The 24,783-nt window shown below is 43.2% G+C and overlaps 1 protein-coding gene across 1 annotated transcript in view; it reads left to right on the top strand.

Moving 5' to 3' along the window:
- Positions 1-24,783, top strand: part of MYO3A (myosin IIIA) — a 105,659-nt gene that overhangs the window by 60,346 nt on the left and 20,530 nt on the right. The window contains exons 19-30 of the mRNA XM_083704604.1: positions 729-876; positions 6,066-6,219; positions 7,521-7,609; positions 8,502-8,631; positions 12,537-12,616; positions 12,778-12,819; positions 13,450-13,527; positions 15,879-16,084; positions 18,113-18,224; positions 20,903-21,065; positions 22,362-22,448; positions 24,488-24,611. Coding sequence (XP_083560730.1) covers positions 729-876; positions 6,066-6,219; positions 7,521-7,609; positions 8,502-8,631; positions 12,537-12,616; positions 12,778-12,819; positions 13,450-13,527; positions 15,879-16,084; positions 18,113-18,224; positions 20,903-21,065; positions 22,362-22,448; positions 24,488-24,611 — 1,413 coding nt within the window. The remainder of the gene's footprint in view (positions 1-728; positions 877-6,065; positions 6,220-7,520; positions 7,610-8,501; positions 8,632-12,536; positions 12,617-12,777; positions 12,820-13,449; positions 13,528-15,878; positions 16,085-18,112; positions 18,225-20,902; positions 21,066-22,361; positions 22,449-24,487; positions 24,612-24,783) is intronic.

The raw sequence follows: 24,783 nt of genomic DNA, 5'->3' as shown, positions 1-24,783 counted from the left end.
CATCTATACATCATCTTCATATAATTATCTTTTAACAATATGCAATCAGCAAATTTTAAATTAGATTTCCATAATTTTCCCCAATCTCCCATTTGTATATTGTGTCCCAGGTCTTGTGCCCACTTTATCATCACACTTTTGACTTCCTCGTCTTTAGTTTCCCACTCTAATAGTAACTTACATGCTTTCCTTAGGAGTTTTGTATTATCTTCAAAGATTTCACTTTGGAATCTAGATAAAGTATAGCTGAATCCTTTTTTTATCTTCTTTAAATACCTCGTTTAATTGTTGCTGCCAATCTCTTACATATATTTTAAGCAAGGGGGTTTTGTCCTGATTCAGCCGGGATACATTGCTGTAGAGCAAGATGCCTTTGTAAATTCAGATTTGCAATGCAAATTAACCCACGGGATATGCAAATACTTGTGCCTTCTATGAACACTTTTTGCCCAGGAGCAAGGACTGGCTGATCTTGTGGCCATTCTTACATTCAGAAATAAAGGGCTTGTAGTTAGACATTCGGTCTCCGGCTAACTCTCCTTGGCACATAGCACATTAGACTCTGTCAACACCTCAAACTGGAGGAGACCCTGCCCAGTTGCTGACTCCCAGCTGTGTTAAACCAGACATGTAATAGTTATGTTTTTGAAGTAGCTGTGGGGTTGAAGCTGATGTGAAATAACCAAACGGCGCTGGAGAATCTAATGTGCAAATTCTGTACATTTCAGCGGAAATGACGAAGGGCTGAACATTGGGATTCTTGACATCTTTGGTTTTGAAAACTTCAAAAAGAATTCGTTTGAACAGCTCTGCATCAACATTGCCAATGAGCAGATCCAGTTCTACTTCAACCAACATGTCTTTGCATGGGAGCAGGTGGGTGCTATAATTTGTGTGTCTGTGTTGTGTTTGTTTATCTTAAGTGTTTTATGCTGCTTAAAAAAAACAACAACCAGCTCAAAGCATCGTACAAAACCAAAAGAGTTGGTCAGTTTTTAAAATCACATAAAGACATCACTGAAATTACAGCATCAAATTGCCTATTGAATTACCGGGCCACTCAAAAAACCAGGAGGGAAAAAAGATGCATTCGCTAAAGGCAAACACAGAGGTAGGACTCTCAGTCAGCTTATGTTTTACTCAGAGTTCACCCATCAAAATCAATGGACATGACTACGTTAGGTCCATTAACTTCACTCGGTCTAACTTCGAGTAAAACTGGTTGAATGCCGCCTCAAGTGTTCGAATCAACACCTTTTGCACACCGACAGGGAGAGCGCCTCTCAGCTAATGCATCCCTCAGCCCCATGCTTAATGAGCGTACTAATCTATGTGTATAGGACTCCTTCTCACACATTCTGAATGTATGGCAACCCAAGGAATATGGTGGAGGCTAGGCATGCCAACTCCTAGAGGTGGAGGTGTCTTTTACTCCCCTCCATATCGGCTGGCAGAGGGCCGGGCCGCCTCAATGTTGAGGTGGCGGAGGAGGCTGAGTGCGCAGCCAAGCGAGGCACAGTTCAGTGGCTGGCTCCTCCTGAACACAAGAGAGGAAATCGCACTGCACTCAGCCTCCTCCTAACTATGCAGCAGCACATGTGCAACACATGTCAGGCCCCCCGAGGTGCAAGACTCTCTGGTGGAAGCAGGGCTGACAAGTGTGACCAAGCAGACCTTTTCAGTCTCTTTACCTCCCCTGCTTGGGAGGTGTCTAAGGACATAGGTAAAGGTAAAGGGACCCCTGACCATTAGGTCCAGTCGTGACCGACTCTGGGGTTTCGGCGCTCATCTTGCTTCATTGGCCGAGGGAACCGGCGTACAGCTTCCGGGTCATGTGGCCAGCATGACTAAGCCGCTTCTGGCGAACCAGAGCAGCGCACGGAAACGCCGTTTACCTTCCCGCTGGAGCGGTACCTATTTATCTACTTGGACTTTGAAATGCTTTCAAACTGCTAGGTTGGCAGGAGCAAGGACCGAGCAACGGGAGCTCACTCCGTTGTGGGGATTCGAACCGCCGATCTGATCGGCAAGTCCTAGGCTCTGTGGTTTAACCCACAGCAGCACCCAAGTCCCGTTTAAGGACATAAGAACGAAATGCCTCTCTTTTACCCAGCATCCTCTTCTCACAGTGGCCAACCAGATGCTCATCAGAAGCCCCTGACCAAGGGCAGCCCCACTCTCTCCACCTGTGATTCCCAACAGCTGGTATTCACAGGTTTGCAACCTCCAGCAATAGAAGCATGAGGAAGTCATTGTGGCTCACAACTATGGATAGCTTTACCGTAACCAAATTTGTCTAGTCCTCTTTCAAAGCCACCCAAGTTGGTAGCCACCATTACTTCTGAGAGTGAATTTCATAGTTTAACTATTTGCGAGTTCAGACCCAGAAACCTCTCCCCTAAATAAATTCACACTTGACTCAAAATTTTGTTTTTGGCAGAATTTAGGCCACAACTTTATTGATTACAGAAAGTGACTGGTTGCATAGGCTCTGGTTCGACTAGCTCCCTGCCATGCAGGTAGCGCTGACCCAGGGTTCCAGCATAGGTCAACCTAGGGTGAACACCTGGATAAGTGGAAAGCTGGGAACGGGTTACCTCCACCACCCAAATGTCCCCCTGGACTCAGGCACAGGCACAACCCCCTCTCAGGGGTTGACCAAACCATTGAGTCCCTGGATTCCTCTAATAGAATACCCTTCACATAGGGATGGAGAGAGTGTTCTCCCATCCCTATCACATGAACCAGAGCTTATCTGCAACCTTACAAGTTGTGACGATTTGCTATGCAGCAGGCAAAACCCAAATGGCAAGAGCCAATCAGCCAAGTGGGGGAAATTCCTGCTGTGCCCCTGTCCCAACGACAGACGACACGACGGCATAGCAAGGTCAAGCGCAAAGCCCTAAAAGTAGGGAGAGGTGGGCGGGTGTTCCGAATGCACACACCGAAAGAGGAAGCTCTGGGTCACGTGCATGGGCATAAATAGGTCCCTCAAACTGTTTGGACTGCGTCCCATTGGCCAGATTGTACACAGCTTCAAGGGACCTACCAATCGGGTGTTGTGGCTGACCAATCGTACCCACCCACCACAGGGTGTCGGTTTTCCAAGTCTCACTGCAATACATTTCCTCTTTAAGGGAGTACCTGATTTGGTGCATGAAGTACTTTCTTTTGTCTACCCCGCTAATTTTTAAGGACAAGGTCATTCTACATGTAAAAAGAGCATTTAACGCAAAGGCTAAAAGGTTGTGGGTTGGTGTGGTGAAAGTGAGCCTGGTAATTTTGAACCCATACCCAATTATATCTAGGAGAAGTTACCCGCAGCTTCTGTTGGAGAGCCAACGAACAACCAAAGACTGTAAAATGCTTTGTTTATAATACATTCTATGCAGAACTGTATGATTGCTTTCTGCAATTTAAATGTCCGTCTAAAACTACATTAGGCTTCCCATTTACAGTATCCAGGCAACAGAACACAGTGATAATAGGTTTGGTGCAAATGCTATGTTGTTTTCATGAGGAATAAGGTGTACTGTGTAATTTATAGTTCAGCAGCAGAATATTTTTTTTAAAGTGAATATCATACAGAGCAGCTCTTTAAAAACCTGGAACTTTTATAATCATTTGCCAACAAGCATATTAACCATGAATATTCTGTGGGAGAGGGAAATGACAATTTGCTTTTATTTCAGTTTTGAAATTTATTGCAATTCAAAAGGTGTGGGGGGGGGGTTAGTCTGACTGTACAGTTTAATCTGATTTTTTAAGACAGATGCCAAATGAGATAGTGCAATTACCAAAATGCTAATGAACTTGAAGGGTCAGTGAACAGACTTCAGGAGCTTATTAAAAGGGTGAAAAATGAATATTTAACAGTTTAAAATGGCAGTGGGGTATTTGTTTAGGAAAAGATTCCCCAGTCAAGGAAAAGAGCAAATGTTACAGAAACTGCTGACTATAAGCCTCAATCTAGTAAACTCCTTTTTTTATTATGCTGCCCCCCAGACCGTCAGTATTTTGTGGGAGGAATTCAAGAGCGTACCAGGGCAAGCTGGGTTTGTGCCATTGAAGTGGATTAAAGCACTCTGTTGCCGCAGCACAACAAATCCGCTTTTGCAAAGAAATTGACTTTTTTGCGGTTAGGAAAATGGCAGTGGAATGCACTGGAACACGTAGGGTGAACAAATGAGAAGTTCATCAAGCAAATCAGGATGGATGCTTGTCATGGAACAGTTGCTATATGTCAAGCATCTCAGTTGTTGAGCTCTGGTCCTGCTTACATTCTTCCCACAAGCTTTGTGCAAGCAAGCCATGATGAATGCTTGAAAAGGGTCATCTGGAAGAACCCTAAGTTTAGATATCCCCAGACTCTTAATATGAGCTCTTAGCAGCCTAAATCAGGAGACTTGGAGAGCATTGGGGGAGGGTTTGTGGAGGAAGAAGAGAAAGGAAAGGACCTCTCTACTGCCTGCCTGAAAATTCCCTCCACTGTGCTGTAGATTCGGAGCTTGCTCTCTGCTCTGAACCAAAGTGCAGCTTAATTGCCATATAAAGGGTACATTTTCTACTCCCCAGAAGTCTCCCTTTACAGTGGAAGAAGGAGAGATGTTATTCTTTCCCTCCACCCCTCCCCCACTTCACAGCATGCATCCTGCCATTTCAAGGGTGGCTTAGTAAAAACTCTTCCCAGTTTCATACCACAAGAATAAGTGAGGAAAAAACAGCTCTCACCTGGAAGAGTAGGCTTTTACAGTGCCAAATAAGGTAATAAATAGGCTTGTCCCTTTGGAATACGCTATAATCTAAAATAACTCCTTTAACTGCACTTTGAATAAGTGGTTTCCAGATGGCTACTCTGCTGCTTAATGTGTCTTTTGCTTTAGAGGCAGAATATATTTATATTTGTAAAATGCACTTAACCCACGTAACGCATATCATTATAACCAAGAGAAGGAGACTACTGTATTAACCTGAATGGCTCGGATACAAGCTATTTGCTGTAGCTGCTTTTGCACTGGTCACTTAATGTAACAGCTCCTATGTATGCAATGCTAACTGGAAAAATCATAGTGGCTATGACAACCTATCACATATTTGCATTTATATATATAAAGAGGTGGAGATACCACCCATAGTTCAGTTGGGAAAGCAGGAGACTCTTAATCTGAGTCATATGTTCAAGCAGATTCCTGCATTGCAGAGGGTTGGACCAGATGACCCTAGCAGTCCCTTTCACCTCTACAATTTTATAATTCTAATTAACCACTCACCCTTCAACAAAGTTTCCAAAGAGGTTTACAAAAAACAACAACAACCCAACAAGATAGAATATATTGCTAAAATATAATGAAAATTGGCACTTATCCTGCTAATTGGAGCAAAAACGCCAATTTCGGCCCATTGAGAAAACGCTGGGGAATCACCAGCCACCACAAATCACATAAACCAGCTCCCACTCAATGTACTCCTCTACAGCTTTACTGTAAGAGGCAGGTATTAACCTCACCTACACCTTTAGTGCTCACTGATGCTGCTTTTGGTAATCTTGATGGAGAATCCAGAGACTTAATGAAGATGGGAGGTTATTGCGTGGTGGCCATTTCCTGTCAGCATGTCACATCAGTGGGGACACTGTGCTTTCGTCATACAAAAGCTGACTGAGAACTCATAAATAGTGGTTTAATATCCCACACACCCCTGCATTTTCAACCCTGTCAACCTGTCTACTTTTCACAAGAATTGACTATTTTAGGAACACCTTTTATCAGCACGACACAGAAGTGTTTGTTCTGGTGCATGTGAGGATCATGGCGATATTTTAGTCATCTCAGAATCATGTCTGTAGGTTTAAAAATACTTAGTGTGGAGATTTTGGGTCATAAAAATGCCTTTGACGGGAAACAGGGGCTTTAGTTTTCCCCAAACTAAGGATGAAAGATTTGCTGCAGAAGAGATTTATTTCCGGGGATGGGGGTGCTAAAAGCACCGACTCCCTTCTGTGTTCTTCATTTACATGAGCACTTTGCAGTGTTGCTCAGCAAAGCACGTTTTGTCCTCTGTTGCAGAATGAATACCTGTACGAAGGCGTTGATGCACGAGTTATTGAGTATGAAGACAACAGGCCCCTGTTAGATATGTTCCTGCAAAAACCGATGGGGTTATTGTCCTTGCTTGATGAGGAAAGCCGGTTTCCTCGCGCCACTGATCAGACGCTTGTGGGTAAGCCGTTTGCAGCTTGTTCTTAAAGGTGCACTGGTCCAAGTTAAAGAGCATTTCCTTGTGTTTACATATTCCGTTGTCAAAGGGTTCCAGGTTCAATCCCTGCTATCTCCAACTAGGGGCGGGGAAAACTTCAGTCTCAACCTCTGGACAGCCACTGCCAATCAGAATAGACCAAAGGGTGCCAGTGGCAATTCTGTGTCTCATTTATTTATTTACTTATTTTAATGGAACCCCTGGATTTGTATATAAATTTTCCCTCGCTGGGAAAAATCCATGTAGCACAAGCATGAATAGTTGGCCCCGGAGAATGTTTGACGTTTTCTCTCCTTATGGCTTTGATCTATAGGCTACCACTAAAACGAGGCTGCATTTTAAACTGTATTCTAACCTATGTTTTAATCAACTGTGTGTGTGTGTGTGCGTGTGTGTGTGTGTTTTGGGGTTTTTTTGTTTGTGTTTTTGTTCTGAATGTTTTTACTGTATTTATAGGGACGTGGGTGGCGCTGTGGGTAAAACCTCAGTGCCTAGGACTTGCTGATCGTAAGGTCAGCGGTTCGAATCCCCGCGGCGGGGTGAGCTCCCATTGTTCAGTCCCAGCTCCTGCCCACCTAGCAGTTCAAAAGCACCCCTAAGTGCAAGTAGATAAATAGGTACCGCTTTATAGCAGGAAGGTAAACGGCGTTTCCGTGTGCGGCACTGGTGCTGGCTCGCCAGTTGCAGCTTTGTCACGCTGGCCATGTGACCTGAAAGTGTCTTCGGCCGGCGCCGGCTCACGGCCTCTAGAGCGAGATGAGCGCGCAACCCTAGAGTCGGTCACGACTGGCCCGTATGGGCAGGGGTACCTTTACCTTTACCTTACTGTATTTATATTCAGTGTTAGCCGCCCTGAGCCCGGTCTCGGCCTGGGAGGGCTGGGTATAAATAAAAATTTATTATTATTCATTATTATTATTGTCCCTTTGGGAAGAGCATGCATTGGAAGCTGCCTTTTACTGAAAGACACCTTCAGACTAACTAGCTCAGTGTTGTCTACAGCAGGGGTGAGTTACATGCAGTAGTGCAGCCAGGTAATTTTAGACTCTGCAGTTAATCGTCTTATGCTCACCACCACCAGTTGGCCATTTGTATGACATCAATTGAGAAGAAACCACCGAAATGGCATTAGACATTTTTATGGAAGCATCTGCACATGCCCACTCATCTGCAGATGGAGAAGGAATAGGTGGTGGAAAGCAACCATGGGCATAAGTGCATTTATGTTATTCCCTTAGAAGAAAACCTGTGTGTTTCCCTTACAGAGAAATTTGAAGACAACCTGAAATCAAAATATTTCTGGAGACCAAAAAGAATAGACTTGACCTTTGGGATTTACCATTATGCAGGGAAGGTAAAATTATTTGTTTGGTTTTTAAAAATAATTTTTAGGCTACTTATCAAAGCAGAATTCTTCCAAAGCAGGTTATAGAACTCTGTCAAATTGCATAATTTCAATAATATATCATGATACATGTTTACTTTCTGGCACATGAGGACATGAGACTTCAGATAATTAAAAATAATTGGTTGAGAATAATCATTTATATTCTTCCCAATAAATGGAAAAAAGTTTTGCTGGGAGAGAAATCCTTCAGTATCGCAGCCCAAAAACAAACAGTCATGGCATCCTGTTTGCTGTTTAAGGCATGCATAAGCAATGCAACTGTAAAAACAAAGGAATGGAATACAAATTTGGAAACTACCTGAAGCAGCGCCTCACTCACTGACAGACCCATTGTAGGCATGTTAGGGTTTTTTGGATCAGAAGAATGCTGATGATCACTTGGTGGGTGAGGTGGCAAGTGATTCAGCTTTCTGATTACAGCCTGAGGCCCAGTTCATATGTCACCAGTAGCCAAGCATGTGGTGAGGCAGACGTGCCCTCCTAACACCAGCATCACTGCAGCATACCTGAGCAGCACTGGGATGAGGCAGGCCGGTGTGAATGTCAGCAGCACATGAGCACATCGGCAGGAGTGTTGGGTGGGTGGTAGAGGTCCAGTTTTGACCATGCCACCACCCTGTTCACAGCCCCATACAGGTAAGCAGCAAGGACGGTGTCAGGAGAACAGCTCAGCATCTCCACACTACCACCACTGCTGTAGATTGTTACCACTTTGTAGCTTTTAATGAATGGTTTGATACTGGAACCACTAGGCCTAATGCATGGAAGTATTGGTCAACATAAGGAAATTTGCTGTATAACGTTTGCTGTCCTGTTTTTTTAAAATAAAAAAAAATAGGTTCTATATAACGCAAGTGGATTCTTGAACAAAAACCGAGACACCTTACCAGCTGACATTGTACTGCTCTTGCGATCCTCGGAAAACTATTTGACTCGGCAGCTGGTAATCCACCCTCTTACAAAAACAGGTAATGTGTCTTACAGTACTAATGCTACCCTTTGACAGGTCCAGTGTTAGGTGCTGCCTGCCTTTTTGTTCACAACTGGGCTAGCATCTTCCACCTTACCATGGAAGGAAGCAGGCATTTGCCACGTTACTGAGCACCACAGGAAAGGAGCAGTGGAATGAAGGCTACGCAGCGGATGTGTTGCCCTCATCCAGGAAACATTCCCTACAAGCCGTCCTTCCACATGTCCTACCCTCTGGGAACTCTTTCCACACAGTTCGGTCTGCTGCAGAACCCCTGTGCCTCAGCTGTTGCACTTCCATGGGTTTCAGAGACTAGGAACCAAGAAAGCTTCCTTACACTGAGTCAGATAATTGGTCCATATAGCTTGCTATTGTCTACACTGACTGGCAGCCACTCTTCAGGGTTTATCGCAAGTGTCTCTGGCATACCTACTTGGAGATGTGAAGAGATCAGCCTTTGACCTCTTGTGGGCAAAGCAGCTGAGCTGAAAAGTCATGGGGAAACGACTTATTTGCTTAACGTCCAGTAAAAAAAATGTAAGGTGCAACTCTATGCCCCTACACTTGTGTAGCAGTATGTTGCAGGGGAAATTGGCTGTAGTATAATGAAGGAAGGACTCAAAAGAAAAAATATGAACTCTTCATTTGACATTCTTTTATTTTATTAATATATTTTTTTCCATTTTGCAATATTCAACAATGAATATAAATCTACACAAATCAAAAATATTTTCTGCGACTTCCCTCCCTCCCCTTCTGCAATTTCTTGTTTTTCTGTCATTTTCTTACTGCATATTCAAATTTATCCTTTTTACAAATTTATCCTTTATAATTCCTATAAATTTCTTATTGCTCTTGTTTATATCAATCCTGCTAACATTTTTAATTGTTTCCAACTTGTTTCCATGTATTCAATTTTCCCCGTTCTGTTACAAAAAGTCTATTGTCTTGATCTCTTAATATTCCAGTAAGTTTTGCCATCTCTGTGAATTCCATCAGTTTTAATTGCCAATGGTCTCTTTTGGGGGCCAAATCCTCTTTCCAGTTTTGGGCATATATCATTTGGGCAGCCGTGGTTGGATACATAAATAGTTTATTCTGGTCTTTCAGCACCTCTTTTCCAAGTATACCTAGAAGAAAAGCTTCTAGTTTTTTTAACAAAAGTTTTTTTCAACATTCTGTTCAATTCATTATGGATCATTTCCCAGAAGGCTTTTGCAATCTTATAGGACCATATGTGGTACCACATATGAAAAAAAGATACTTTCTTTCTCTTTACATTTGACATTCTCTCAGGCTCCAGTTGTACCCTCTGCCCCCCAAGGATGCATAGTGCTTGGTTCATGTTTATTATCCACCAACCACACATATAAATAAACCAGCAGTGACTACTCACCAGTCATGATGTGGGCAGCTTTTGTGACCCAGCACTGGCTCCCCTGACCCAGGGGGTCATGCCAACGTGGCTCTGACCCCTGGGCTGTCCCCGTAGGCTGTGGGTCATCCAGATGACCTTCACCACCAGCCAATCGGCTGCGGCCCCGGGGGCAGAGCTGAGACCAGAAAAGGAAGCTGACGGCAATGCTGGTCAGCCATTCTGGTCATATTTGTCACTGCTCACCTCAAATATGGCATGAGAATATGAAAAATGCAAATTATGCTTATGCACTATTTGTCAATTATTTCAGCAGCCAGCACATAATTAGTTTTCCCACAAGTGTATATGGTGGTGTTTTTTCCCCCAAGTACCCAACTGCAAGATTAATTTATATTTAAATTCTGCATAATTGAAGCCACTTCTGGAATTGTAATGAGGAAGTCACTTTATGGAAGGCATTTGGGGTTAGAATTTTTTTATAGTCAAGGGTTTTAAAAATTCTTGGTGCAAATGCTCTAAACTGGGTGCATCAAGTCCCCACAAATCACATAGTAAGCAGACTAGGCTCTGATGGTCCGCATTGCCCTATCTGAATTGCAGGCTACCATAGTCCACACAAAGAAGAAAGTTTAGCAAAAGCCTGCTCCAGCTGTCCGTCAGGAGGCAGGCAATGGTGCAGCTGGGGTTTGGCTCTGGGACCAGGTGGGGGCCTGTCAATAGAGTTGCAGGGGATGGAGGCAGTTGTGGTGTAGTGGTTTGTATGTCAGACTAAGATCTGGGCGACTAGGTTTTCAAATCCCCACTCAGCCATGAAGCTCACTGTGTGATCTTGGGCCACTGTCTCTCAGCCTTACCTACCTCACAGGGTTATTGTGGGGGGAGAGAGGGGGGAGAGAACCATGTATGCCATCTCCAGCTCCTTGGAGAAAAAAGTTGGATATAAATGCAAAACATAAAAATAAACCCTTTATAAGGGCATTTAAAACGCTCATTAATATAGCCTCCCTCTTTGCTTCCTGCACCATGTCGGCAATGCACTCTAAGACTTGTTCCTTGTTTATATTAGAGCTTAGTAGGCCATCATAAAATTGTATGATAAAATGATGCAGAACACACCAGTCACTTCTCTAAGGTAGTGCAGTTCCACAAAAGGCGAGGGTGATAAGGGGGGCTCTGGTGTCTGTAATCACATCAATAAGATTTGGAGAATAAACGTAAATGCCAAGTATTCATGATCTTCTCTCTTCGCAAGCAAAAGGGAAACGAGGAATGTGCTTGTGGCTCATTGAAAGCTACATGTATTATGTTTTTAAAAATAAATTTTATTTTTGTATTTTCTATTTTATATAAACAAGTGAATTAAAAGATAAATAAACATATTGTCCCCTTTGACTTCCCTCCCCCCATTGTGGATCTTAATATAATGATTTTCACCTTTGCATCTCTTTCATAACTATTCTGATAAATCGTTTATCATTCCATAGTTCAAATTTTTGATACAAGTTTTCTGTCAATCTTACCAATGTGTGTAATAGTTTGCAATAGTTTTTCAAATAAATTATAAACTTTCCCCATTCTTTATTAAAGACCTCCTCTTCCTGGTTTCTTATTCTCAGCATAGTTCCATTTCTGGACTAACAGAATCTGCACAGCCGTGCTTGCATACATAAAAAGTTTCATCTGGTCTATAAATTTGTTAATAATGATCATACATTGAGAGCAGACTTCAATCTTATGGAATCTGCTGTGTTGTTGTCAGTGCTTTCTTCTGGGGGGACACATACCCCTAAACATTTTGTGAATCTAAGTTTGGCCTCAGTGAGGAACAGTATTTCAATATGAGTAGGAAAATGAGAGTACCCCAAACATTTTTTAGGGGGAGAAACTACTGGTGGTGGTTGTTTTTTACAAGAGCCCTGAGAGGCAAAATACATTCACTTGGAACTAAAGAATATGGTGCTGCTTAAGCAGATGCTGAGCACAGGGGTTTCTTCTGAGTACCAGAACTGAGCTGAATGTACCCTTGTTCCACCCAGAAAGCTATTCCTGGTTGCTCCAAACTCAGAAGCAGCTTGCCCAGTTGGGTGGAACCACAATGCTAACTTCCTGGGAGCAGTGTCACTGCTGTTTATCAGAGGGAGAGGGAGCAAGGAGGTCTGCACAGTGCAAGTGCACCAGTGGAAACAATTTGTCACTCCTGCCGGCGCACCCGCACACTCCTGATCTCCCTGCTCCCTCAGCCCTTTCCCTCCGGTAAACAGCAAGAACACCACTGCTGGGAAGCGAGTGTTGAGGCTCTGACCTCCTGAGTGTGCGACCTCTGCCGAAGCTTTCTCCACTTCATCAGTCATAGGGAGAGTTAGTCGTTCTGCCACTGCTATTGTCAAACAGTTGGGAGTCAGAAATCTTTCGGATCAATTGCAAGTCTCCCAGAGTTATCCCAGTAGATCAGCCTTCTGCTCATCCCTGGACTAATATATAGAGGGGTGGACATTTTGAGTAAGGTGCCTTCTTTCTTCTCTTAGGTAACTTGGCACATACGAAAACCAAGAGTGCGATAAATTACCAGACATGGACGCCACAGAAATCAATCAGCCAAACTAAGGTAAGGAAACCGCATGGGCAGCCGCCTGGACCTGTATATTGAAGTCGAGAGGGGCAATGTTGTTGTTGCTACTAAAACAAAACCAAAAAAAGTAAGCAAGTAACCCCTACCTTGGTTTCTCTCCCTCTCTCTTTCTCTCTCCTGTTTTCTTTTCTGTTTAGCTGGATTTCTTTGTGTTGTGCAATTCGTATTCCTTCCGTGAGGTAAAAAACCTACATTTCCCTTCTTTCTGACTATATTTTTATAACTACTTCAGGGAAAGCTAAATTAATTCTCTGCTGTCACTGTCCTTAGCACTCATCCCTAAGCCTGCTTCCTTGCAAGTATGTTCCCTGGACTACACTGAAGTCTTAATTCCAAGTAAATGTGTTCCTGATTGGTATGTTTATTTAAAATGAGAGCATACCAAGGCTCTGGCTGTGGGGTTAATCAGGCTCTGTTGAAAACAACCATTGTGACAAGGGTGCAGAATTATTATTTGTAGGATGTTAACAGTCCTAATCTTTTTTAAAAAAGAAAGAGAGAAATCTAGAAAAACTATTTTTCCTTCAAATGCGTTTGCAACAGATATCTATCTGTATGTTCAGTTATCAAACTGTGTTCAGTATATGTGTGTGTTTCTGCATGTGTGTACAGTGTGATAAAGTATTGTAATGTTTTTAGTGTAATAACCTCTGACTTTCCTAGTGATTACTCAGTAGCATCTGCAGCTTAGGATGACTATTTTTTTATTATTAATAGTGTTCTTTAAGAGGACACTTTGTTGAACTGGTGCAATAAGCTTCAGACACTGTATAGATAAGAGGTGCTATTTTCTTTCTTGATACATATAGAGTGAGCCGGAGGATTCCACGCATCATCCGAGGGAAACAACCAATATGAAAACGCAGACAGTTGCTTCATATTTCAGAGTAAGCTTTAGCTGTTATTCTTCCTCTTAATATATATGATTTATGCAGCAGCCAGCCTGCTGATTTCTGGGCCCGTCTCTATAGATGCAATAGTTCTATTTCTCCTTAGGGATAAGATAATTCGCTTGGAACTTGAAAGCCTTTAGACTGACATTAGAATATCCAAAGCAGGGGTGGTAAACCTGTCCCCTTCCAGATGTTGTTGGACTCTAACTCCCATCAGGCCAAGCCAGCATGACCAGTATGTAGTGGGGGGGGTGAATCTGGAGGGCCACAGGTTCTCTCTGAGGAAAAACACTTCAGGGCACCCTGGTTCACTCAAGCCAGTGTGGTGTAGTGGTTAAGAGTGGTAGACTCGTAATCTGGTGAACCGGGTTCATGTCCCTGCTCCTCCACATGCAGCTGCTGGGTGACCTTGGGCCAGTCACACGTCTTTGAAGTCCCTCAGCCTCACTCACCTCACAGAGTGTTTGTTGTAGGGGAGGAAGGGAAAGGAGAATGATAGCCACTTTGAGACTCCTTCAGGTAGTGATAAAGCGGGATATCAAATCCAAACTCTTCTTCTTCTTCAAACTGATACCCTGCCATTTTCCAGATGTTTACATTTCAGGAGATATCTTCCTAGTCTCATGTGACAAAGCATTCCACCATATCAGGACCACAGCCAAAAAAGCCCTGGCTCTGGTTGAGGCCAGCCTAACCTCCCTGTGGCCCGGGACCTCCAATATGTTTTTGTTTGAAGACCGTAAGGTCCTCCATGGGACATACCAGGAGAGGTGGTCCTTCTAGTGAAGGAGAAAAACACAGGAAGTGTTTTTTTAGCTCTTTTTTCTATGGCTACCATGGATTTCAATCCCAATCAAACTGACAACTTTCCTTTCCTCACATAGAAATGACAAAAACCGTTTAGATCCCAGGAAAGCTGAAGCTGTTATGCTTCTATAGCAGCTTAGCCAATTGGGAGACAGGAGCTTCACTGCCCTAAGCAAAATACAATATAGTTGATATTATTGGTTGAACAGACCCTATTTTATATAAGAGGCTGAAATGCACAGGGACAGAATGACAGTCAGAAAAAGAGTCTGGCTGTAGTTTGTTAGCATGTTTAATGTTCATAACAGCACTTAAATGTGTCACTGCCAAACATTTTAACAGTCGCTTTGTCCATGTTGGCTGGCCTTCATTATTATGTCACTGATAATATTATAATTCTGTGGTACGCATCCAAATTGGTACTCTACAGTACACAACCAAAAGAGAACATAATGCACTTTTTGAATTTACATTTGAATAATGCGCTATTCCATTATTGCTGTTATTTTCCTTTGAGTCAACCTGATGCACAATTAGCTCCTTGGTTTTGCATAAGAATCTCCATTGGAAACACTCTCCAGAACACCTGTCAGAACATCATTTTATGCCATAACTGCCATTAACAATTTCTTGTCAACAGGCAATTACATCGCCCATCTGCTCATAAAGGCTGCAGAATAGACAGGGGGCCACAGGACCCTTTTATAATGTTTTGTTTTAAGCCACGAGCCACAACAAAATAGGATTAATAATTCTGAGCACTAAAGGTCATACTCAGATTTCTTACATGACTTTGAGCATAGAAGTATGCAACCAAGAAGTATTGCTTCAAAGTGACAGTGTACATATCAGCCAGAAGATGACACAAGCATCCCTGGCAAATGTAAATTATAAGCTGCAGGGACTGCTTTTCAAGCCTTTATTAAGAATCTACATAGCAATTTACAACACTAACTTTTACAAATTTCATTGTTGTTTTAGAAACCAGTTCAGTACAGTACATAAAGCAACCCCACGATTTACTTACCTGTTGGAAAAGTCAACACAATGAATGTTCTCAGTTTCTTTGGAACAATCAAAAGCTCATATGCAACCTATTTGAAAAAGTGTTATTTATTTAATAAATTTAATAAATGTAGATTGCACACCTTCAACTACTAGGGCAGCAAACCTTGCTTTTGGAGTCTAGAATTTGCCATAAAAGTACAGTTTAAGGCAGTAATCAATTGTGAAATTATGTGCCTGTGATAGGATATAGGTGTTTTCAGCATGGGAACAGTGCAAGTGTACTAGTTCCTGCTATAGGTGAATTTTCTGCACATGTGTTATACCAGATGCATTACAGGGGTACCGCAAAGACAGTGTACTGTATAATTGCCTACAGAAACCGTGGGCAGGCCCATAATCTTCTTAATTTGGTGCAAGGAAAATTCAAAAAGATCTCAAAGAATACAAGTTTTACAAAGCTTTTGAGCATTCACAAGAAAGCTACTGTAAGGAAGGGGTTCCAAAGGCTTCTCCCCGTATTTCCTTTTCAGTACTCGCTCATGGATTTGTTATCTAAAATGGTGGTTGGCCAACCTCACTTTGTGCGCTGCATTAAACCGAACAATGATCGACAGGCAAACAAATATGACAGAGAAAAGGTATTGGTACAGCTGCGCTACACGGGAATTCTGGAAACGGCACGGATCCGGAGACAGGGTTATTCTCACCGTATTCTCTTTGCTAACTTCATAGAGCGGTAAGTCCTTTACAAATGTTGTTTTGGTAGACTGTGTCCAGAAGTGACATTTTAGTACCAAACCAGATTCTGGTTCACTTAGGCTTTTCTACACTGGATTGCTGAACATGGGCCAACTGCCAGCTAAAGGTGGGAAATGTCACCACTGAAAAGTCTTGCCCTTTCAGTGATACAAGGTAATACAGATGTTTTGTCTGCAGTATTACATCTCCAGCTATCTGTAAAAGGTAAAGGGACCCCCGACCATTAGGTCCAGTCGTGGCCGACTCTGGGGTTGCGGCGCTCATCTCGCTTTAGTGGCCGAGGGAGCCGGCGTACAGCTTCCGGGTCATGTGGCCAGCATGACTAAGCCGCTTCTGATGAACCAGAGCAGCACACGGAAACTCCGTTTACCTTCCCGCTGGAGCGGTACCTATTTATCTACTTGCACTTTGACGTGCTTTCGAACTGCTAGGTTGGCAGGAGCAGGGACCGAGCAACGGGAGCTCACCCCGTCGCAGGGATTCAAACCGCCAACCTTCTGATCGGCAAGCCCTAGGCTCTGTGGTTTAACCCACAGCGCCACCCGCATCCCTCCAGCTATCTGTTCACACATGCAAATCATCGCTTGCCGTTAAAGTCAACCAGCATTGACAAGCATGTGTGAATCATCCCTTGATGCCGGGAAAGCTTCTGAAAAAGTGGGGGGTGAAATGTGCTTGGAGAACAGGCATTGCATTTTGATTCAGGAATGCCGCACAGATTAAACATCCTGTGCTGTACAAAGAAGCAGCTTTCCGGATACAGTAAAATTGAGCTTAAACAATTCCTTCACAATAAATTAGGAGCAGTGAAAACAATAAATACAGCCAACCAACAATACACTGAAGAACAGTTATGCTATTCCAGGGGTAGGCAACCTTAAGGCCTGGGGGCTGGATGTGGCCCAATCGCCTTCTCAATCCAGCCCATGGACGGTCCAGGAATCGGTGTGTTTTTACATGAGCAGAATGTGTGCTTTTATTTAAAATGCATCTCTGGGTTATTTGTGGGGCACAGGAATTTGTTCATTCCCCCCCCCAAAAAAAATATAGTCCGGCCCACCACATGGTCTGAGGGACGGTGGACCGGCCCACGGCTGAAAAAGGTTGCTGACCCCTGTGCTATTCTATTGTGTGTGCGAGTGGTGAAGGTTAGCTCTAAAGAGTCATTTGACTCAGAAGCAAGTTGGGAGCATTGTAAGTTGGTAAAAGGTAAAGGTACCCCTGCCCGTACGGGCCAGTCTTGACAGACTCTGGGGTTGTGCGCCCATCTCACTTAAGAGGCCAGGGGCCAGCGCTGTCCAGAGACACTTCCGGGTCACGTGGCCAGCGTGACATCGCTGCTCTGGCGAGCCAGAGCTGCACACGGAAACGCCGTTTACCTTCCCGCTAGTAAGCGGTCCCTATTTATCTACTTGCACCTGGGGGTGCTTTCGAACTGCTAGGTTGGCAGGCGCTGGGACCGAGCAGCGGGAGCGCACCCCGCTGCGGGGATTCGAACCGCCGACCTTTCGATCGGAAAGCCCTAGGCGCTGAGGCTTTTACCCACAGCGCCAATTGGAGTTGGAGTGAAGCCTAAATCTATATATTCAGAAAAACGCTTGCTCTCAGCCTGCACCACATCAGAAGGCAGCTGGGGAAACATATGACAGAATGCTCTCCCATTCAGAAAACCTGCTTCCTGTGCAAAACTTGTGTTTGTCAGGAAGAAGACTTGTTGTTTAGCCTTCTCTCTGGTATATTTGATATCTGGTATATACACTTCTTTCGTTTTTATGTTGGAGACCATTCAGACTTGCCATTCGCCACTGACATAACGTGGCACCGTACTGGGGGCTGTACCTCATGGTTTTTCTGAATGTGCTGATCAATTCAAATGTGGACTGTTCTGCATCTAAGTTCACAGTTTGTATGAATGAAATAAAAGTTAACTGATTGGCACTGAATGTCTTTTGCAAATGCAATACTAAAGGATTTGGGTTTATCTCTCTCTCTCTCTCTGTCTTAGATACTATCTCCTTTGTTACAAATCAAGTGACAAACCCCCTGTAAGCCCTGAAACGTGCGCTGCCATCTTGGAAAAAGCCCAGCTTGATAACTGGATACTTGGGAAAACTAAGGTAGTATCTTTGCTCATTAGATGCAGCCCCTGTTGAAATAAATGGAATAAATGACTATATTGATGGATTTGAAAAGAGTTGCTTCTGCTAATACAAGTTGGAATGAGGCTACATCTTGTTGTGGCTTGGGATCTAAGGGCAACATGGTCCCAAAAGCTCCTTGTCCATCTCACAGATCCATCCATGCCCTTCTCACAAAACTACCCAATGTACCACCTACTGTACATTGGGTACAGTAAGTCTTTCCCTACTGTAATCTTATGGGCTGCAGAGAAGACAGGAAAGATGAAGACAGAAAATTCCATTTTGGGGCTTTAAAAAAAAAAAAAGCAGTATATACATTTTATGAAATAAATAAATTCCACTGGGGCCTGTTAAGGTGTGGCGTCCAGTCTCTTGTTGAGGATTACAGATTCACTAGCACTAGATATATTGCTCTTATCAATCATGTGTGCATTGCACTTCATAAAACATCACCTTACACCCTCATTCTTTTCTTTGGGCAGGTGGGTGAGTAAAAGGTAGATAAACTAAAAGTTGTCCAGTCTAAATTCTCACATCATGTTGGAGCTGAAGCAGTAACTGGGCCCAGATCCTTTGATCTCAGCTCCACCCGTATAACTGGGTGCAACTAAATGCCTTCCTAAGGAGACTGTCCCATATTCTCTGACTGCTCCGCCATTACAGTCAGATCCAAGGAGAGGGAAAGTGTGTTGGATAAAGACTCTCCTCCCTGAAAGAGAGGGGAGTGGTTGTGGGCGAGAGCCCGAGCACCGCCCAGCAGGGGGGCATTTGCCCCCTGCCTCCAGCTCACCTGGCTGGTGCTCACGCCCCCTCCTGTGGCCATCCAACCAGGTGCCACAGAGGGGGCGTGTTCAGCAGCCTTTTGCTGCAGCACTAGCCTCTCCCTGGCCTCATTCCTCATCGTTGTCCCGTGGCGAGTCATCTCATCAGGATCTCCTCTTTCACGTGCCCAGCTGAGCGACCACGTGGAGCCTGTACTTTGAAGAGGACTTTTTTTTTAAAGGGAGTTTTCGCCATGTGGTTGCCGTTGTCCAAGCTAACCCCCCTTGCCTGTACCTTGTATTTCCCTAATGCTTCCCCCTCATTCTTCCTTATTTTCTCATTTAGATTTCCAAAGCCTATTCTCATTGTTTCCGTCTGCTGAGCTTATTTAGTTCCGGAAATTCTACGTTACCCTTTAAGACTTTACTTCTAGTGTTCTCTGCCTCCCGACTATACTGCCTAAAGTCCTCCTTTTCTTTTGGGTACTTGTTGCTGGGTTAGCGACTTTGTTTTTTGCCACAGTGCAGTATTCTTCACTGCCTGGTTACTTTCCTTTTATTTGTATTATTTAGCTGTCTCCTCCGACCTGTGGATAGCCACTCTGTGTGTGCATGTGTGTGTGCTGTTCCTCAGCGCCCTGGCGATCTAAGGAGGGACAGTCTGTGTGTGTGCCTGTGTGCTTGCAGTATCGCTGTGCTTGCTGTATTTAAATTTTCCTGCCTGTGAATGTATGGAGCTGTGAAACGTCTTTTGAATCTCAGCTGCTAGTCAGCTGTTATGGGGCACCACTGCCGACCTGGGGTTTGTCACAGCGTGTGTGTGTTTGTGGTGGGGTCAATTATATCAACTAATACATAGCATCGAGGCTAGCTCTGCTCCTTACTTTGCCATTGCTGCACCATTTATAGTTGTTAAAGTGGTTTGTGCGTGGTTGTGAACAATGTTGCTTATCCTCTCCCAGTTTCTCCAGCTGCATTTCTGCCGCTCCTCCTCCTTTTGCCTGCCGACTCTGTGTGTTTAAACCCAGCCTCTCTTTGCCTTTTAAATAGTATTTTGTTGACGGGCTTTGCCAGGCAAAGCTGCTTCTGCCCCTTGGGGTTTATTTAACTAAAATCATGTTGTTGCACCATTTTGCTTCTTTATTGCTTTAGCTGTAATCCTTCCCTTTTGTTTGTCCTTAAGATGGTCGTGGTGTGTATTCTGCTGGTGTCTGTGTGTTTGCTTTGAATGTCTGCAGGCAGGAGGGTCCATCTTAACTCATCCTCCTCTACTGGTCTATTGGTGTTTTGGAACACGTGGTCAGGGCATTTTCTGGGGGGCAACGTTTCACCTTTCTGCCTTAACAGACTTTATGCTGCGCTCCCCCCCTCTCCCACGCATCCACAATTTCAGGGGCCGGCTGCTCCTTCCAAACCTCCTTGCTGACCACTGTTATTACCTCCATTTTTCCTTCTTTATTGTTTTAGCTTTAATCCTCCCCTGTGCTCCGAGCTCCCCCCCCCCCTCTACTGGGTGCAACTAAATGCCTTCCTAAGGAGACTGTCCCATATTCTCTGACTGCTCCGCCATTACAGTCAGATCCAAGGAGAGGGAAAGTGTGTTGGATAAGTACATTATGTTTTGTTATGATGTGGTATGCAAGTTCACATGCACTTCAGCCAGCTTGGAATTAAAAGTTATTGTGTTTGTCAGTAGTTTCCCTGTTCTGATGGGGCCCAGGATTGACAGAGAGATAGAGAGAGAGATTCCTCAAGAACAAATAGCCATTATTAAGGCAGATCTACAACTGCTTATTTTAAACTCTGGAGAGTCCAACACTGGGGTGCCATTTATGGATGGAAGGAGTCATCAGCCTTCCATGCAGTTCTTTCTTCTCTTTTTACCTCCTACAGGTATTTCTCAAATACTATCATGTAGAGCAGCTGAACTTAATGCGAAAGGAGACCATTAACAGGATTGTTTTGATTCAAGCGTATGTCAGAGGGTGGCTTGGTTCAAAGAGATACAAAAAGATAAAGGAGAAAAGGGAAGAAAGTGCAATTAAAATACAAGCAGGTAATGGTTCAATGTAATAAACATAATTATGTGCAAATATTTGTTCATATTTCTGTGCATATAGATGTGAAATAAATTCGGTGTAACACAGCAGGTGCTCCTTGTGTTGCGGTTGATTGGTTGTTGGATAATATTTTATCTTGTTTTGTTACCTTTATGCTGTTGTTAGTCATCCTGAGTGGTGATATTTTATATTTTAACATATATATATATTTATATATTGCATGGTGATGTCAAGAGTGAAGCCCACAGCACCTTGAACTGGTGGCCTGAGGAATATCTGGTGAAGGTTCAGTTGTAGCTGGGATGGGGTTAATGGGTACACACACACACCCTAGAGTTGTGTTCCCACTCCGCATGGGCTATTTTTCAGAAAATTGTATTTTTAATTTAATGGCATATAATGGCAGGCCCCATTTAAAGAATGACATGTTATTTTAAGAACAGGAGCAATCTAAGCGTAAGACCATCTGAAAATTTCATTGTATAAGACAAGGCAAGTACATCGTGTACCTGGACTTAGAAAAAGCTTTTGACAAAGTACTTCACCAAAGACTTCTGAGTAAGCTTAGCAAATAAGGAATAAGAGGCGATGTCCTCTAGTGGATCAGGAACTGGTTAAGTTGCAGGGAGCACAGAGTAGCAATAAATGGACAGTTCTCTGAATGGAGTGAAATAGAAAGTGGAGTTCCTCAAGGATCAGTATTGGGACCTGTTTTGTACAGGTACCTTGTTCGCCACTGTGAGAACAGGCTGCGAGACTAGATGGGCCTTTGGTCTGATCCAGTAGGTGGTTCTTATGATTTTATTGTGTTAACTACAAGCAGAACTTTTATCACAACATATGGAGAATCTGCCCTTTTGATGGTTAATGCTTTCACGCTTTTAATGTGATGGGTGGAACTTTGATCCATTCACCACACTTAAGATTTGTTCCCTATTAAAACTGAATGGGCTTTTGTGTCAAGAGAATAATACTAATAGTTTGGTCCTGAACTTGGAGCACCCTTCCTCAACCTGGTGCTCTCATCAGCCTCACCTAGTATGTACAGTGGCCATGGCTGGTGAGAGTTGTTGTCCAACAATTTCTAGAGGGTACCAATTTGGGGGAAGGCTGATTTTGATCATAGAAAACTGTGTTTATATTGATCCAAATGTGCTTTCTTATCATGAGCATGGAACCTGCGTAACATCTCATCTATATACCTGGTTCCGAATGTATTTCTTCTCTGTTTCTACTCTGAGCAATGAAAATAATTGTGTCTGCTTAAAAAAGCTTTCACTATCTCTCTTTAGCTTACCGGGGATATGTTACTCGCAAGCAGTATTCAAATGCAAAGGCAGCATACAAAATCGAAATGTGCATTACCAAGCTACAGGCTGGCAAGTATTTTTTATAATTTGTAAATAATTCTTGTTGATTTCGAAAAATGAAAACAGCTTAGAGTAAACATACATGATAGTATCTACCGTAGCTGCAGAATGCCTTATACAAAGATCACAGCAAATGATTAAATTATCCAAAAAGAGTCATTACCAGTGTTGTGTGTTTATTATGCATTAATATCTCCCCTCCAAAGCAGGACGTGGATATTTGGAGGGTCTAAGAATTTTGAGTGGGGTGGGGAATAAAAGCAAACCTACTTTACTTCACCACTTATCTGTGCTGTGTGAGACATTCAGATGGGTTTCCCCCCCAAGATGTTACTGAACATCTTTAGCTAGGTAGGTAGGCTAGAAAAGAATTTGGCTTGTATTTCGTCGAAGCTCTTCTCAAAGGTTGAGGGTAACACCATCAGTATGCTTGGCTATGTATCTGGATTAGATGGGAGATCTGCAACTTCCGGCTTTGATTTCTTTTGTGTCTGTCAAGAGCTGAGCCATGATAGTGGGGAACATGATAATGGGAGCTAGAAGCGAAGCTGGAGGTCAGAGTCAGGAACCAGAACCAGGGAACATGAATCAGGGTCATGATAGACTGGTCTTCACCAGGGAAAATCTCTGCATGAGCAGGAAGCTTCCTTAGCCCTGCTGAGAAGAGGCAATGACTAAACCTGCTGTAGTCTAATTTTATATCGTTCCAGTGTCACTGGTGCTCGACCACCAGTCATTTCTATCCTGTTTCATGCAGGTTTGTTGGTGGGTGTTTTTTAAAAATAAAAATAAAAAATGTGTGGTCAAATACACATCTTTACATAAAACACACATTTTAAAGTGCTTTTCCATTCTCCCCCCCCCCATAAAACAGCACATATTGTATGCATTAATGTGTAAAATACATATTTTGTGCATCCTTTTGTGCAAAGGAGCTACATTACAAAATCTGGATAAGTGCATAATCTGACTGAGATATCCAGAAGCAATTTCAGGAGTGTTAGATGATCAGATTGCTCTGCTGGAAAAAAAAAAAAAGGAATTCTTCTCCAACCCTCCCTGCCTATTTGGATGTAGCCAGTCCAATGCTAAGGAACCCTCTAATGTAGGAGTGAGAAACACCAGATATTACTGAACTCTCAATTCCCATTAGCCAGCATGATCAATCCATCAGGTATGACTGTTTCTCTATGGGAAAGAAACTTCCCTGAAACTGCAATGCTATCACATTTAGAAGTGGCCTGGGAGAGAACTTCCCCACCCCCTCCCAATGGGCTATCATTTTATTTGCATAGGAGACCATGCAAAAATGGTTATCAGTCCCTCCCCCCTTACCTGCAATATGATGCAGTATAGTCCAATGTACCATTCTTAGGGCTCCACCATCAGATTCTGCCAGGCCAAGTGTGTGGGACAAACCAGTCCAGTTTTCTGATACGGGAGTGAACATGTTTCACGTAAATATGGAGCTAAATAAGAAGACATTCTGATGAAAAAGGAGTCCTCCGCTTCTGGGGACAGAATACAGATAACTGAAATAAACAGGCATAGTTCTTTGTTAGGGTCAACTCAGTCAAAATCCATAATGTGCTATTTAACACTGTTGGAGTTGGTGATGATGTTCCCTATCCAAACTGCCACATGAGGAACTATCTTGCCTTCGAGTGAGAAAGAAGAGGCAGAAAGTCTCTTCAAGATTATATATGTGTGTGTGTGTGTGTGTGTGTACACACACACACACACACACACACACACACAGCTCCGAATATATTTTGATACTGCTTAATTTTTAATATATATATTTTTATGTAAACCACTTTATGAAGTCCACCTGAAAAGCAGCATATCCCTCCTCAACCTGGTGCCTTCTAGGTGTTTTGGACTACAACTCCCATCATCCCTGGCCTTTGGCCATGCTAGCTTGGGCTGATGGGAGTTGTAGTCCAACAACATCTGGAGAGCAACAGGTTGGGGGAGGCTGCAGCATATGAATAGCTCAAATGAATAAACAAATTATTGAGTTATGTTCCTCTTGCAATTTACATCAGCTGCAAGAGGATATTTAATCAGGAGGAAAATTAAGGAAGAAAAGGAAGCAAATTCTAAAGCAGCAACGACAATTCAGAGTCATTACAGGGGATACAGGGAGCGAAGGAGCTTCAAAAGGAAAAGGTACTGTTTGCTTTCTCGTTGTGATTGTTCTGTTAAATGCCGTCTCCTTCTGCAATAAAATATAGTCAGAAAGCAGCAATATATCCTAGACCATGACGAACTGCATTCTTCCGTGCAGACAAGGTGAGATATATCTCATTATATTGCATTTTGTTTTCAGTGGACGTGTCAA

The sequence above is a fragment of the Podarcis gaigeae genome (assembly GCF_964106915.1).
Source record: "Podarcis gaigeae genome assembly, chromosome: 12".
NCBI classification, from domain to species: domain Eukaryota; kingdom Metazoa; phylum Chordata; class Lepidosauria; order Squamata; family Lacertidae; genus Podarcis; species Podarcis gaigeae.
The sequence above is the reverse complement of the archived record's forward strand: the minus strand, read 5'-3'. Positions and strand labels throughout refer to the sequence as shown.